The following is a 16476-nucleotide window of genomic DNA, read 5'->3' on the forward strand; positions in this document are numbered from 1 at the left end:
CCCAGAAAGTGAATCTGAAGATAGTTCGGATGATGAACCACTGATCAAAAAACTTAAAAAACCACCTACAGATGAAGAATTGAAGGGGACAGTCATGAAATTGTTGGTTGATGCGAATTTGGAAGAAGTCACAATGAAACAAATCTGCAAAAAGGTGAATTATTTATGGTTTATATATGTTTTGTTTCAAACTTGAGGCAGTGGTTCTTTGTATTATACTAGAAAACTAGCTCGGTTCTGAAGGAAAGAAAGCTTGGGCTTTTAGACTATTTAAAAATGTTTTTCCAAGTGCGAGTTGTAACCAGCTGGTAGGTCGTGGGCGGGTGTCAGAATCATAGAGTCCCTACAGTGCAGATGGAGACCATTCGGCCCATCGAGTCTGCACCGACCCTCTGAAAGAGCACTCTGCCTAGGCACTATTCCCCATCCTGTCCCCGTAACCCCACCTTGGGACAATTAAGGGCCGCGGTATTCCAGAAAGATAGAATTGCTTCTCGCTGCACCTATCAGTCGTTAAGGCAGTTTCCCAATAACAGGATCCAGAAGCCTGCAGGGAAAATCCTGCCTCAAATGTCAATTCAGCCCTCGAGACGGAGCAATTATTTGACAGAAGAAGATGGGGTGGGAGAGATACTAATTATTATCTGACAGAAAAAGTAACAGAATGACAGAAGTTTTTAAGCGCCTCCTTGTCGTCGCAGTGATGGAAGAGTTTGAAGCTTCAGGATTTTAAAAAAACCGATTGCAACTAGAACATAGAACATACAGTGCAGAAGGAGGCTATTTGGCCCATCGAGTCTGCACCGATCCACTTATGCCCCCACTTCCACCCTATTCTCCCAACTCAATAACCCCTCTTAATCTTTTTGAACATTAAGGGCAATTGATCATGGCTAATCCACCTAACCGGCAAGTCTTTGGACTGTGGAAGGAAACCGGAGCACCCGGAGGAAACCAACGCAGACACGGGGAGAACGTGCAGACTCCGCACAGAAAGTGACCCAGCGGGGAATTGAACCTTGGGACCCTGGCGCTGTGAAGCCACAGTGCTAGCCACTAGGCTACCTTGTTGCCCAGCTCAACTACTCCCTCAATCTCTTGGCATCTGAGCAATCTTGCCAGTAAAACTGTAATATTAATATGGGGGGTATTTAAAAAATTTTTTTTAAAGTCCCCAATTCATTTTTTCCAATGAAGGGGCAATTTAGCATGGTCAATCCACCTACCCTGCACATCTTTGGGCATGGGGGCGAATCGCATGCAAACACAGGGAGAATATGCAACCTCCACATGGACAATGACCCAGAGCCACGATCGAACCTGGGATCTCGATGCCGTGAGGCAGCAGTGCTAACCACTGTCCCACCGTGCTGCCCATGTGGGGGTTATTTAAAATCTCACTCTGTATACTTCACTGTCTCACCCTCTTCCCCTTCCCAGCGGCAGGTACAATTCAAAAACCATGTCCTGCGGAACCGTTGGCAGATCCTTCACCCTGTCCTTCATCCTGGCCAAAATTGTGGCCCAAGGGTTCACCAAGACACGGTTCATCTGCACTTCATCCCCCTGGGTATAGGCCCCATGTGTTGTGCCCCGGTGCAGAACAGTGGTCTGGGTGGACGACAACCCAAGGGGACTGTACTTCAACTTTGGAACACTTGCAGCAGAAAGAGACCATCATGAATCATAAGGAGACCCATCAGGCAACTCACTGCCAAGCTCAGCAGATGTGAGAGTCAGAGAATGTCCGAGTCCTCAGTGAGTGAGCACAAACCCGGGCAGGGATTCTAAAACAAGCAGTCTGAGCAATATAAATAATCTGGGAGAACTCTCTAGCTTAAGTGGGTACATTAAATCAACTTGGACAAACTTTACAGTCACGCAAAACACCTGCAGAATTTAGAGGTAAATACAAGTAGAAATGAAACTTCCTGTGTCGGTTATGTGCTGAGCGGACGCACATCAGGTGGCTGTCTTCCAGACCAGAACCAAATAGGCACTTTTAGGCAAATGTAAAAAAAAATAGAGTACCCAGTTATTTTTTCCAATTAAGGGGTAATTTAGCGTGGCCAATCCACCTACCCTGCACATCTTTTGGGTAGTAGGGGTGAGACCCACACAGACACGGGGAGAATGTGCAAACTCCACACAGACAGTAACCCAGGGCCAGGATCAAACTTAAAAGGGGAAAGTTGAGGACCAAGAGAGTAGGCCCCCCGGGAGAGATAGTTCCCCCAACCCCCCCCCCCCCCCCCCCCCCCCCCAAGATCTAGACAGAGCACCTAGGTCATTCAGGTCGAAACCCAAGGCCGGGGAGCAGCCGCAGGTGATCATCGCAAAGCAGCACCAAAATCAAGATCGTAAGATGATCCTGAGGTGGTCAAGACAGACTAAGGCGAGCACCTGGCAAGAACACAAAATTCGAATTTACCAGGACATTGGGGCAGATCTGTCAAGTTTAACCAGGCAAAGTCGGCCCTGCACAAGAACGGGTGGCGATTTGATGTGCTGTTCCCAGCCAGGCTCTCGGTCACGTACCAGAACAAAGAACACTATTTCAGCACCCCTGTGGAGGCGAATAAATTTGTGCAAACCAACATCTTGGACAAGGGGCAGGCGACACAAGGATGAAGGCTGATCAGAGAAGGATCGCGAAAGAAATGGAAACTCGTTTGAAGGTGAATATGTTTGTGTGGGACTGTGCTGCCTCGCTCTGATCAAAACGATCAGGTCACCGGAAAGAGCGAGACAGGGGAATGCAGGTGAGGGGACAGGCCGAGAAAGCAGCAATTAGGTTGAAGTTAAGGGCTAGATCAGCCCCGGGAGGGGAGCTACCACACTCGCAGGGATAACTAGCATGGGACGACCGACGGCAAGGGGGGCTTGTGCGGGGTGGGGGGGGGAAACAGGGTGGGGAAAACATTTCCGGATTGGCTTTGGCTGTTAAGATGCAGGCTGAGGAGACGAGATGGCGCCGCAAGCAGCCACTTTGGAGGGTCCCTAAACCAAGGGAGATCCTGGAGTGCAGGGGTGCACCCATGTGGCATACACACCGTTGGCGACCATGTTAGTTAGTTTGCCCCCTAACAAAGACCTTTAACATAAAGGGCAGCACGGTAGCACAGTTGCTTCACAACTCCAGGGTCCCAGGTTCGATTCCCGGCTTGGGTCACTGTCTGTGCAGAGTCTGCACGTTCTCCCTGTGTCTGAGTGGGTTTCCCCCGGGTGCTCTGGTTTCCTCCCACAGTCCAAAGATCTGCAGCTTCGGTGGATTGACCGTGCTAAATTGCCCTTAATATCCAAAAAGGTGGGGTGGAGTTACGGGGATAGGGGTGAGGTGTGGGCTTTGGTAAGGTGCTCTTTCCAAGGGCTGGTGCAGACTAGATGGGATGAATGGCCTGCACTGTTGATTGGCAGACTGGTGACAAAACCAAAAGAGGTCAATCAAGCATTTGAGACCTTCTACCGTGGGCTATACATCTCTGACCCCCTCCCCCAAGACAGGGATCCGATCCCCCCCTCCCGACGATTAGTTCCCCGCGAACAAGTCGATGAATAGTTGCCACCTCCGGGCGAACCCCGATAGTGATCGGTCATATCCGTCGCTGGGCTATCGGAAGCAAAGGCCACAATGTCGGCCTCTATCCCCTCCTGTACTCCCGGGTCTTCCGACACCCCAAAAATCGCAACCTCTGGACTCATCGCCACCCTTGTTTTCAGTACCCGGGATATGACGTCCGCAAATCCCTGCCAGTATTCCCTGAGTTTTGGACATGCCCAGAACATGTGGACATGGTTCGCTGGTCCTCCCCCACATCTAGCACACTTGTCCTCCACCCAAAGAATTTGCTCATCCGGGCCACCGTCATGTGGGCCCGATGAACCACCTTGAACTGAATCAGACCGAACCTGGCACATGTTGCGGTTCCATTTACCCTCCTCAGAACGTCTGCCCATACGCCTCCCTCCAACTCCCCATTTAAGTTTCAGTTCCTCGGTCCCTGTGTCCTCCGCTCCCATAAGCTCCTTATAAATATCTGAGACTCTCCCCTCTCCTACCTCACCCCTGGAAATTACCCTGTCCTGGATCCAGGAAATTACCCTGTCCGAAATCCCACACCTGCAAGTACTGAACGTCATTCCCCCTCGCCAGCCCGAACTTCTCCTCCAGCGCCCTCAAGTTCGCGAAGCTCCCTTCCAGGAACAAGTCGCCCATCCTTCCCACCTCCGCCACGCTCGAAACCCGCCATCCATCTTCCCCGGGACAAATCGGTGGTTGTCACATATTGGGGACCAGACCGACGCTCCCATTTCCCCCGCATGCTTCCTCCATTGGCCCCAAATCCGCAACCACCACAGGGCTGGTGCCCCTGCACAAAGCAGCCTCTACCCGCTCCCAAACCGTCCCCGTACCCACCATCCATTTCCTTATCATGGCTATGTTAGCCGCCCAGTAGTAGTTGCTGAGGTTTGGCAACGCCACCCCCCCTCGCTACGGTTCCGTTCCAGCATCCCCCTCTTTACCCGCGGGGACCCAAACAAATCCAAGGATGATTTTATTGATTCTTTTAAAAAAGGACCGCGGAATGAAAATAGGGAGACACTGAAAAATAAACAGGAATCTCGGGAGGATCGTCATTTTCACTGTCTGTACTCTCCCCGCTAGTGACAGCAGGAGTGCATCCCACCTCCGAAACTCGCTCCTCATTTGCTCCACCAGCCTGGACAAATTCAACCTATGCATCTTGCCTCAGTCGCGTGCCACTTGTATCCCTAGATACCTAAAATTTTCCCCAACCAGCCTAAATGGTAGCTCCCTAAGCCTATTCTCCTGACCCCTCGCCTGCACCACAAACATCTCGCTTTTTGCCATGTTCAACTTGTAGCCCGAAAACCGGCCAAACTTCCCTAGGATTTCCATAAACCCGTCCATCCCTGTCGCTGGATCCGACACGTACAAAAGCAGGTCGTCCGCGTAGAGCGAGACCTTGTGTTCTATCCCCCCCCCCCCTGACCATTCCCTTCCATCCCCTTGCCGCTCTCAGGGCAATTGCCAGCGTTTCTATGGCCATCGCAAACAGCAGTGGAGAGAGGGGGCATCCCTGTCTTGTCCCGTGGTGTAGTCTAAAATACTCAGATGTCGTCCTGTTCGTCCTTACACTAGCCTCCGGGGCCTGATATAGCAGTTTAACCCAGTCCACAAAGCCCTCTCCAAACCCAAACCGTCCCAGCACCTCCCATAAATAATCCCACTCCACCTGGTCAAAAGCCTTTTCGTCATCCATTGCCACTACTATCTCCACCTCTCTGCCCTCCGGGGGCATCATAATCACATTGAGTAGCCTTCTTAGATTGGCTACTAGCTGCCTGCCCTTAACAAACCCTGTTTGGTCCTCCACAATCACGTCCGGTACGCAGTCTTCGATTCTGGACGCGAGGATTTTGGCCAGCAGTTTAGCGTCCACATTAATCAGGGAGATTGGCCTATAGGACCCACAGACCTGCGGAACCCTATCCCGTTTTAATATCAGCGAGATGGTGGCTTGCGACATCGTTGGGGGTACCACCCCATTGCCCTCGCCTTGTTAAACACCCTAACCAGCACCGGCCCCAGTATACCCGCAAACTTTTTGTAGAACTCCACTGGATACCCGTCCGGCCCCGGGGCTTTATCCGACTGCATGGCCTTCAGGCCCCCCATTACTTCTTCAGCTCTAATCGGGGCCCCCAGCCCTTCTACCATCCCCCTGCCCACCTTTGGGAAGGTCAGCCCATCTAAGAAGCGCCTCAACCCCTCCGGCCCCGTGGGGGGTTCCGAGGTATACAGCTTACTGTAAAAGTCCCTGAATACCCTGTTCAGTCCTGCCGGGTCTCCCACCCGGTTCCCTACCCCGTCCACTACCGTCCCTATCTCCCTGGCCGCCTCCGTCCTCCTAAGTTGCTGTGCAAGCATTCTGCTGGCTTTCTCCCCATACTCGTACACCGCGCCCCTGGCCTTTCTGAGTTCCTCTACGGCCTTCCCAGTGGATAGCGCTCCCAGCTCCGCCTGCAGTCTCCTTCGTTCCCTAAGTAGCTCTGCCCTCGGGGAGTCCGCATATTCCCTATCCGTCCGTGTCATCTCCTGCACCATTCTGTCCATCTCTGCCCTATCCGTTCTGTCCCTATGGGCTCGGATTGAGATCAGTTCCCCTCTCACCACCGCCTTCAGCGCCTCCCAGAGCACCGCTGCTGAGACTTCCCCTGTATCGTTGACCTGCAGGTAGTCCTGCATGCATTTCCCCACTCTCACACACCCTCTCCTCTGCCAACAATCCCACCTCTAACCTCCATTGTGGGCGCTGGTAACTTTCTTTGCAGACCATCAGGTCGACCCAATGTGGAGCATGGTCCGAAATAGTGATCGCCGAGTATTCTGTATCCCTCACCCCCTCCAAAAAGTCCCTACTCATAATAAAGAAGTCAATACGAGAATAAACCTTGTGAACATGTGAATAGAATGAGAACTCCTTCCCCGTCGGCCGGCTGACTCTCCAGGGGTCTACCCCCCCCCCATTTGTTCCATGAACCCTCTCAGTTCTCTTGCCATTGCTGGGACCCTGCCCGTTCTGGAGCATGACCGGTCCAGGTCAGGATCGAGGACTGTATTAAAGTCCCCACCCATAATCAACTTGTGCGAATCTAAGTCGGGGATTTTCTCCAGCAGCCTTTTGATGAAATCTACATCATCCCACTTTGGAGCATAAACATTCACTAGGACCACCTTCACCCCCTCAAGCTTGCCCCGGACCATAAGAAATCTACCCCCCGATCCGCTACTGTGCTGTCCGCCTCAAATTTAACCCGTTTGTTAATCATGATCACGACCCCTCTGATCTTAGCGTCAAGCCCCGAGTGGAAGACCTGGCTAACCCAGCCCTTCCGTAATCTAATCTGGTCCGCCACTTTCAAATGTGTCTCCTGCAGTAACATTACATCCGTCTTCAGAGCCCGTAAATGCGCCAACACACGTGTCCTCTTGACCGGCCCGTTTAATCCTCTAACATTCCAGGTGATCAGCCTGGTTGGAGGGCACCCTGCCCCCCCCCCCCCCCCCCCCCCCAAAGCCGATCAGCCATCCCCCATCCCCCTTCTTGGGCCCACCCCCAACCCATGTGCCGCGCCTCCCCTGGTCCGCCTCTTGGCAGCTCCCAACCCCTTCCCCTTCAGGTCCCTCCCTCGTCAGCGGATCATCTTCTCTTCTCCCCCCCCCCCCCCAAAGCAACAGCCCCTTGTAACCTAACCCCTGCCATATACTGGCTGTATACAACCCCCCCCCCCCCCCCCCCCCCCAAAAGCAACAACCCCTTGTAACCTAACCCCTGTCATATACTGGCTGTATACACCCCACCCCCTCACCTCGCTCCCGTAGACTAGCTCAAAGCAGCTAGCCTGGTGGCCCTCAACTCCGGCGCCACCATGTCTCACACCTATTGTTTCCCCCCCCCTCCCATCAACATCACCTCCCCAGAACAGCCCTGTTTGAGCAATCGCTCTGGGACCGAGACAGAGAAAAACAAACAAAGAACAAAGCAACATTCCCAGAAGAAGAAAAAAGCAAAGAGAACCCGAACAGCCCCCCAGCACCCAACAACTTAAACGTTAACTATCACTTTGGCTTTAACTTTCAAACAGGCAAACACAAACACAAGAACACCCCCAATTTTAAATAAAACAGCATGCCGAATGACATCGCTAACACGAAGGGCAATCTGTGAACAAATGCAAACATCCCTTAGTACACTCTAACTTGAGTCCATGGGTCCTCAGTTCGGCACCAGTCCATGCCCCTTAGCGAAGTCCATCGCTTCCTCCGCGTCGTCAAAATAATGTTGCTGTTCCCGGTATGTGACCCAAAGCCGCGCCGGGAAAAGTAGCCCAAACTTGACCTTTTTAAACAGAATCTCTTTAATTTGTCTGTGGGCTGCCCTCCTTCTGGCCACCTCCTGGCTCAGATCCTGGAACATGCGCAGGACACTGTTGTTCCATGAGCAGCTCCTCGTGCTCTTGGCCCAGCGTAGAACCCGCTCCTTGTCCACAAAACTATGGAACCTGACCACCATCGCTCCCCCCCCCCCCCCCCCCGTGGCGGCCTCGCCTGCACTCTGTGTGCCCTGTCCAGCTCCAACGGATGCGGGAAGAAACCATCCCCCACCAGCTTCTGCAGAATGTCTGCCACATATGCCGTGGCATCCACTCCCTCGGCCCCCTCCGGGAGCCCAATGATTCTCGGATTCTGCCGGCGAGACCTATTTTCCAGGTCCTCCAGCTTGTCTATCAGCCTTGCTTGCTGCTCCTTCAACTTACTAATTTCCACATCCGCTACCGTTTGGAAATCCGCCTGCTCTTCCACTGTCTTCTCCAGTGCCTGGACTACCTTATCCTGAACATCCAACCTCTGGTCAAGTCGCTCCACTGCTTTCTGGAGCGGTTCCAAATTATCCCACTTCAGTGCTGCGAAGCTTTCTTTCATGACCTGCAGCATGTTGTCCAGTGTTGCCTGGACCGTCCTTTCCTTGGTCCGTTCATCGGCCATCTTTTTTCCCACTTGAGCTTCCACACCACCTTTGTTCAGCCCCTTCTTTGCCTGTTTTCGCTCCCTTGTGCTCCTTTAGTCCATGCAACTCTGTATGGATTCAGATCTAGAGTGCTATTGCTTTTCACTCCAGCGCTCAAAAGTTCAAAAAAGTCGGGGGGAAAGGTCTTAAAGTCAGACCGGAGCGAGAGCCACCAAATGTGCGACTTACTCCCTCATATCCGCCACCAGAAGACTCCTCCTTTTTCTTTTTGACACGGCTCAATTCCAGCCTTGGATGTGCAGGTTAGGTGGATTGGCCATGCTGAATTGCCCCTCAATGTCCAAAAAGATTAGGTGGGGTTACTGGATTACGGAGATACGGTGGAATCATGGGCCGAGATAAGGTGTACTTTCCAAGAAAGTGGGCAGCACAGTGGTTAGCACTGCTGTCTCACAGCTCCAGGGATCCGGGATCAATTCCTGCCTTTGGTCACTATGTGTTCAGTTTGCACATACTTCTCATGTCTGCGTGGGTTTCCTCCCACGGTCCAAAGATGCGCCGGTTAGGTGGATTGGCCATACTAAATTGTCCCTCGAGTGTCCAAAGATGTGTAGATTAGGTTATGGGGATAGGGTGGAGGAGTGGGCTCGGAGGGTCGGTGCAGACTCGATGGGCCGAATGGCCTCCTTCTGCACTGTAGGGATTCTATGTCCCAAATGTATTATTTTAAAATTATTGAAAAGTAAAAGATAATTGATGCTTTTTACTTCTTACAAGACTCCCATGAAACGCAAGTAACAAAATAATTGTGGATAACTTGTGCAAAGCTTTGTCCTAGGTTATAGCCTTACAGATGGCAATAATAGGCAATCTGTTGTATAGTTTTTGGTAGAGTGCAATACTCTTGATTTTAAAGGTATTTTCGCATTGTACCATATACATGATGAGTATTAACATACTTTGTATTGATACAACACAATCTGATTTTGACTATACTTTTAAATCATTACATTTGACCTCAAACCAATGCAGGCAATCATTTTCAATGTATATAATTCTTGTATTGTCTGGTCCGAAATCTAACATAAAACTAAAGCTCAAATATGATGCATTAGGAAGCATACATCTTTCATACAAATGAGTCATGTTTTGTGGTGGAGTTTTGAGATTGAGCATTAGTGGAGCTTCTGAATTGAACATAAGAATTAGGAGCAGGAGTAGGCCATCTGAAGGTTTTGTAAAATTATGATGGAACGTTTAGAATTTCATATCCCAAGTCGCTGGTATTCCAGCTGCTGCTGAAAATTCACAGCTTCATTTTAAAGCATCAAAGTCAGTGTTTTCTTAGATTGGAAAAGCTGGTGGCTCAAGATGCGGCTTAAAGTTTTGGCAACTGGTAATTACAGCTTGTAGGCGAAATCTTCCACAAGACTGCACTTTTATTGCAAGTAAGCTTAAGATTGCCTGTTATGTCTTTTTGTTTGTATGAATTTCCTGATGCGGGATGGTGTGCCCCATTTAAAAGATTGTTTATGTGCTGCATGAACAAACTTAAATTGCTTCCTGGTGATCGTCATTGCACTATCCAATGCACATATTTTATGTTCCTCAAATGAGACTGGATTTATTAAAAGGGGAAGTACCTGACCTGGAAGTATTCAGTTCTTGTGTATATATACTGTTTGCTTCCTAACTAGTGTTTGTGACGACAAATCTATCCAATGTATGTCCCATTTTTTTTTAATACTAGGAGAAAACTAGTACGACGCTCTTGTGTGTGACCCTTGCCCACATCAATCCAGTGTTTATTTTAGATTGAAAGTTTGTAGGCAGCACGGTGCTGCAGTTGTTACCACTGTTGCCTCACGGTACCGAGGACCCAGGTTCGATCCTGGTCATTGTCTGTGTGGGTCTCACCCCCACAAACCAAAAGATGTGCTGGGTAGGTAGATTGGCTATGCTAAATTTTCCCTTAATTGAGAAAAAAATAATTGGGTACTCTTAAATTTATAATAAAAAAATTTGCCAGTTCTAATTAACTACATGCCAAGCATTTTTGGAGAGTAATTTAAATATGCTGAATGCTTTTACCCGTCAAGTTACATGCCTTTATTTTGTTAAGTCGAATTGTCTTTGTTTTCAACATTAATGTTTCACGTAATTGGTAAAGAACGGTACATTAGAATGCTCTTTCTTATTTAGGTTTTTGCCAGCTATCCAGATTATGATCTCTCTGATAAAAAAGATTTTGTCAAGAACACTGTGAAAGAGGTACGTGTTCAGTGCTCTCCTTTTCTCAATGGGACCTTGCCATAATTAAATATTCAATTTGTAAATCAAAAAGTAATAATTGAAACTAATTAGGGTGGTAGAAACAGAAGCTATCAATTTTAAAAGGAAATTGAATAGGCACTTGAAAGAAATAAACCTATGGGGTTCGAGTGGGGCCACGGGAGTGGTAGTATGATCTCTATGGACCAAATATGACGAGTGCCTGATTACATAACTGTTCCCAGCTGAGAGATTTGGGGCAAATTTTAATTTTTATTAAGGGAATTTTACACTCTTCATTTTAAAAATGTGACTGCAAAATTTGGGATGGTTTTACTTCTTGCATGACTGCTAAGTATCAGTAGTCCTGTTCAAAACTGCAATAGGTAGCCCAGATGTAAATACTACTGTGAAATGGAGCGTGAAGAATTGTAAGCATTGAATTTGTCCAAATCTGACAAAGCAAGCCTACTGTGCTTATTTGAATGCTCAGTTGAGAATACTGTCATGATATTTTTGGGCATTGGCCAACTTTGTATTTGGTGCAAAGGGAAAGTTATCTGCTCGCTCAACTTGATTACAATTGAAGACAATTAGACCACCCACAAGCCAAGAATTTGTATTATTCGACTCCTTATACTGATTTACTTTCACTAGCAGTCAGGAATATTTATATGCACAGTACCATGTCTGCCTCAGCATGAAAGAAGGGGATCTGTAATTTCTTTTTAAGCTTCATTTTGTTTCCTGTTTTAATTAATTACATTCAAGTCTGCCTCAGTTTTGAGCAATTAATTGCTCAAATTATTTAGGTTTTGGACTGTAGTTGATTCTATTGCCAGTTTTAATAATTGAATTAATGTTGTGGTTACTTATCTAACCTATGATTCTTGTGTTGGCTATTAGCATGACCAAAATTGGTAGAGAGTAGCCAGGGGAAGAATTGCTGTCAGTTGTTTATATTGTGAACCAGAATTCAAACACGTCCATATTAGAGAATTGAGCAGCTGTTCCACTCGAGTAAACTGTTCAAACAGGCAGGAGTTCCAGTCTGATTGAAAAGGCTGAACGAAAGCAAGACTTGATATAATGGTTCTATATTTGAGTAGTTCTATGCAGCTGTTTGGATGTGGCTGATATTTGCACTCACCGTTTTCCAAGATTTAAAAGTATTTTTTTAAGCATGCTTATTTCACGAATAAAATAGATGAATGTTGATGAGCTTGCTTTTGTAAATATTTAATTTCAGTTGATTTCGTGATGAAACTGTCAGAGGATAAAGAAACCAGCAAAGGATTGCAGAGAAGATACCACTATCATGGTCCCATGGTTTGCGAAATGGGATTAACACCAGCACAAATAAGAATGTATTTCTTTGTAAGATAGTGGGATTTATGTAGAATGTCCTGTATGCCAATGTAAATTGAACATCTGTCAACTTATTGATCTGACTTTTAAGGCTTAAGTTTTATGTTAGTTTATAATTACTAGCTTTTTAAATGTGTTTCTGGAAGTGTACATTTGAATAAATTACCCAGTAAATTCATTACTTATAATTATGATAGTTAGGCATGTCTCATTTCTCACTTTTCACCAGCTAGAATCCAGCTAAATGAGTAGGAAAATATTTTAGCCTCTTCCTTAGCTTTAAGTTGCTATATTTGCATGTGCTGTATCTTTCTCTGTTTAATTTGACCTTTGTTTTTGTATTTAAATGTCTTCAGAGCAAGACCATGGTTTTAATCTTGTAAAAGGGGAGAGTTTTATTGGAGATGCAATATGTCAACTTCTGTAGGTTAAGTTCTTATTTTATAGAACTAAGATTGTCTGTGGAGCAATTTACCTGCCCCGGTTCCCCCGAGAAAATAAAAACTTTATACACAAGTTAAAAGAAGACAGTTCAAGTGTTTTTATTTGAGCTTTTTTTAATAAACAGTTGAAGGATCAAAACCATACTGGTTTACAGAAGGTAATCTTTCCAATGGAAAAGTACAAAAAGTAGAACATCTATCTCGCTGCAAGTCCATTTAAAAGGATTGGAAACATGCTCGAAACAGGAATTGAGTTGCATTATGATTTTAATCACAGTACTACTGTTCGAATTCCTTAGTGTTTATTTAGTACTCTGGTTAGTCAGTTTTGGCTTAAATTCAATCAATCATAAGCAACTTCAATACAGTTGGAAATGTGCTTTTTTTAAAAACTCATTGAAACCAGCAGCTAGCTTTGAGTTTAGGAGCAGATTGTATTGTTACTGCCAACAACTATAAAGTAGAATGGCGTTAATGGAATAGTCCTCGATTGTAAGTCTAAAAATTACTGAAATACACAGACCAGATTTACAAATGTATCTCTTTGACTCGCGAGTTTGGTCGGTAGACATTGTGTTTTGGGTATTGTAAGATACACTCTCTCCTAAAAACTATTGTCGCAGGAAACCTTATTTCTGCATATATAGATGTGAATTCAATGTGCACTATTGGGCAGTATTTTGTATATTACTGATCGAAGTGGATCTGAAACACTAACGCATTGCCAGATAACATTTTTTGATACTGGTGAGGTAATTATACAATGTTAGTATTATTTCAGTCTCGTGGAACAAGAGAAAAGCTGTTGAGAATGCAAGTGTTACTAAATTGAGACTAATTTAGTCCATTTGTTTTTTTATTATAATACTCCCCTGCCTATCTTGCACAACTCCTGCTCAATAGATTAACTGCGCCAATACTTATTTCCATTTGCAGGGAGCACAGACACTAGGTGATCCGAACAACATGAACCAGATATTTACATCAAATTATGTACAGGATTTTTCAACAAAACTACAGATCTAGAAAATCCTGTTTTAACCATATATAAAATCAAAGATGCAGGGGCTTTGTACATGTTTAAAGTAGGACAATTAACCTTGTGCTTCTCATACTGTACACTTTACAATAGATAAATAACTCTGGGTTAACCTAGTAGGTAGTGTCAATCTTGTTACACAATTCAAGGGTTTCATTTAAAAGGCAAATTATTTTTTATCTCAGTCTGAGATGTATGATTTGCATTTTGATCTACCCATGTCAAAATTGATGCAGAGATGTTGCAATCTTATGCATTATGGAACTGCTGCTCAAGTATGGATTTGTTCCAACAAAAGTCACTGAATAGATACTACTTTCAGCATTTACCCCTTTCTGGAAGAAACCAGTTGAACACTTCATCCTAAATTCACTGAGCTAGAGTATTTTTATCTTGAATAAGCCCAATTTGTTTGAAGCACCAACGTTTTTGGTGGTGAGTGATGGAAAGATTGAGAAATCTAATCTTTCCCTAACTGACCATTTCCACTCTCCCTGTTCAGCTTTTGCAGCAACTATTGTAGCCTCCAAGCTGCTAATTCTGCAAAGCAAAAATTGCGAAACAGAACTGAATAGTTCAAATCCTACAATTAGGTGGTGGCTCTTTAACCATGCACCCACTCATTAACAATATTATGAACTTTATCAAATAAATTAGTATGCACAAAGTTTTGCACCCCATGTCGAATTGAACTTTGAGTATTCCATTAATAATATACTTTTCATGTCTTAGTGGAAAGACGTTAATTTTGGGTGGTTTTTGTACAATACAAATTTGCTGAAAATTTGGAAGTGACAATTATTGTATTTCATATTATTTAAACTTTGGTTTAAACACCAATTTGTACTATCTTCGTGCAGTTACACTGAAAATAATCCTCATTCTCGATCTTAAACAGACCTACATGGGATTTTGCAATAATTTGTTTACAAATACAGTATCTTATGTACAGAGTTTCATTTAGTGCTTTTAACAATTATAAATTATAGAAAATCTTCATTTATAACGCAGCAATTTTACTTGCTTCTCTGACTCCACTCAGGTAGGCCCCAGTGACAGTTTGTGGAAAATGTCGATTTGTTGCCTGTATTAAAATAAAAGATCAAGATTTAAATAGTCACTTTAAATACCTTCCAGTCATTATTAGTATATGCAGAGAAACATTTCTACCATATTACTTTAAAAGGTTGAAAACAATGCCAAGCAGATCGATCAGCATCTAATGAGATTGTTAGACATAAAAGGTTCCAATCCTATCTTTCCAGGTGCATTTTTCTCTACTTAGGCTAATGTTCCAGTATTTTGCAAGTTAAGTTTTATATTATTATAGGATGCCACATTTAGATGATTTTAGATGTGTTTTCTTGCTTTGGCTGTTCAGCTATATAAAACTGAAGCAGTGATTTGCTCACTTCACTTTGTGGGGAAGATGTTCTATGTCTATTTAGATGCATTAAAAAAAAACCTTTCAAGCAAACCAATCTGTTATTACGGGATGGCCAGAATTACTGAATCCGAGAGCCTCATGACAAACACTTATAACATGGAGACTTTAATTAGCATGTGTTATCTGTTAGAAAGGGGGATGGCCACAAAGGACTCCTGCACTACCTGCCTTCCTTTACATTGCCTGGTGGTCACCCATGCCCTTTCTGCATATTCAATCCTCACCTGTGTACAGCATGACTACCTCACTGAAAATGCTACCCATGACTTGCTCAGCATCACGGATGTTCCAGTGAATCTACCCTCAGCTCCAGCTCTGAAATGCGGTTGCCAGTAGCTGCAGTTGGACACACTTCCGGAGTATGTGTCCACCAGGGACAACTGAAACTTCCATAATTTGCCACATAACACAGGAGGATATCAAAGGTGCAAGGTCTCCTGCCACGACTACATACACTTCCATAATTTGCCACATAACACAGGAGGATATCAAAGGTGCAAGGTCTCCTGCCACGACTACATACACTTCCATAATTTGCCACATAACACAGGAGGATATCAAAGGTGCAAGGTCTCCTGCCACGACTACATACACTTAATTACACTAACAAAAAATTTAGACTATAAAAGAATACTATTCACTTACCTCTCCTTCACTTTTGTTTACTTGTATCACTTTATTATATTGACCCTGACTTTCACTTATTTGTGCTGTTTCCCACTTAATCCCTTCCTCCAAAAAAAAACTTCAACCTCTCAACTGCTTCAATGTGAACAGAAATCCGACCTTGGTGTTTATGAAACTCAACTGTGCTCTGCTCCTGTCCGACTGAGTTCCGCACTCCGTCTTTTTAGCTTAATGTAATTCCCTGTTCTTCACCCTACTCCAAAAGCACTGTCAGTGCCGACAAGCAGCACTGAGTGGCTTCCTTTTTATCGGCCTCAAAAACAATGCTTTGGCAACTGGATTAAACCAGTTGCACGGTTAACCAGCTACAGCTGACTCCTGTTTCAGGAATGCAACTAAACTACAATAATCAAAACAGCAGCTTTCATTTACTAGATTAAATAACTAATTTAGCTTAAAATCAACCCTGAAATTAAGTTTACTTTGTACTTACCCCTGGAATCCCGTTTTTCACCCAACTCCAAAAGCACTCTTGTTTAGCTAAGTAGTATTCAGTGGAGGAGCTGCAATAATGGCTCTATGTGTTGCTCAGACATTTTCCCCCATGTCATATGCAGGTGGAAGCCTCAAAAGTATCCCCATTCCCAATGATAGTGGAGCCCAGCATATCAGTCCAAAAGACAAAACTGAAACATTTTTCAACCCCCAACCGTGAGATAATCCTTA

At 45.3% G+C, this 16476-nt stretch overlaps 2 protein-coding genes across 5 annotated transcripts in view; one reads left to right on the forward strand and one right to left on the reverse strand.

Annotated features, from left to right (window-relative positions):
* dek (DEK proto-oncogene) overlaps positions 1 to 12720 on the forward strand; it is a 69887-nt gene extending 57167 nt beyond the window's left edge. Inside the window, exons 10-12 of the mRNA XM_038796980.1 lie at positions 6 to 154; positions 10758 to 10826; positions 12076 to 12720. Coding sequence (XP_038652908.1) covers positions 6 to 154; positions 10758 to 10826; positions 12076 to 12087 — 230 coding nt within the window. The 3' untranslated portion in view covers positions 12088 to 12720. The remainder of the gene's footprint in view (positions 1 to 5; positions 155 to 10757; positions 10827 to 12075) is intronic.
* The window catches only part of LOC119965944 (lysine-specific histone demethylase 1B), a 160758-nt gene continuing 157002 nt past the window's right edge, over positions 12721 to 16476 (reverse strand). For all 4 annotated transcript variants that reach the window (XM_038796978.1, XM_038796976.1, XM_038796979.1 and 1 more), the window contains one exon: positions 12721 to 14760. In XM_038796978.1, coding sequence (XP_038652906.1) covers positions 14677 to 14760 — 84 coding nt within the window. In that variant the 3' untranslated portion in view covers positions 12721 to 14676. The remainder of the gene's footprint in view (positions 14761 to 16476) is intronic.

This window comes from Scyliorhinus canicula, chromosome 5 (genome assembly GCF_902713615.1).
Source record: "Scyliorhinus canicula chromosome 5, sScyCan1.1, whole genome shotgun sequence".
In the NCBI taxonomy this organism is placed as follows: Eukaryota; Metazoa; Chordata; class Chondrichthyes; order Carcharhiniformes; family Scyliorhinidae; genus Scyliorhinus; species Scyliorhinus canicula.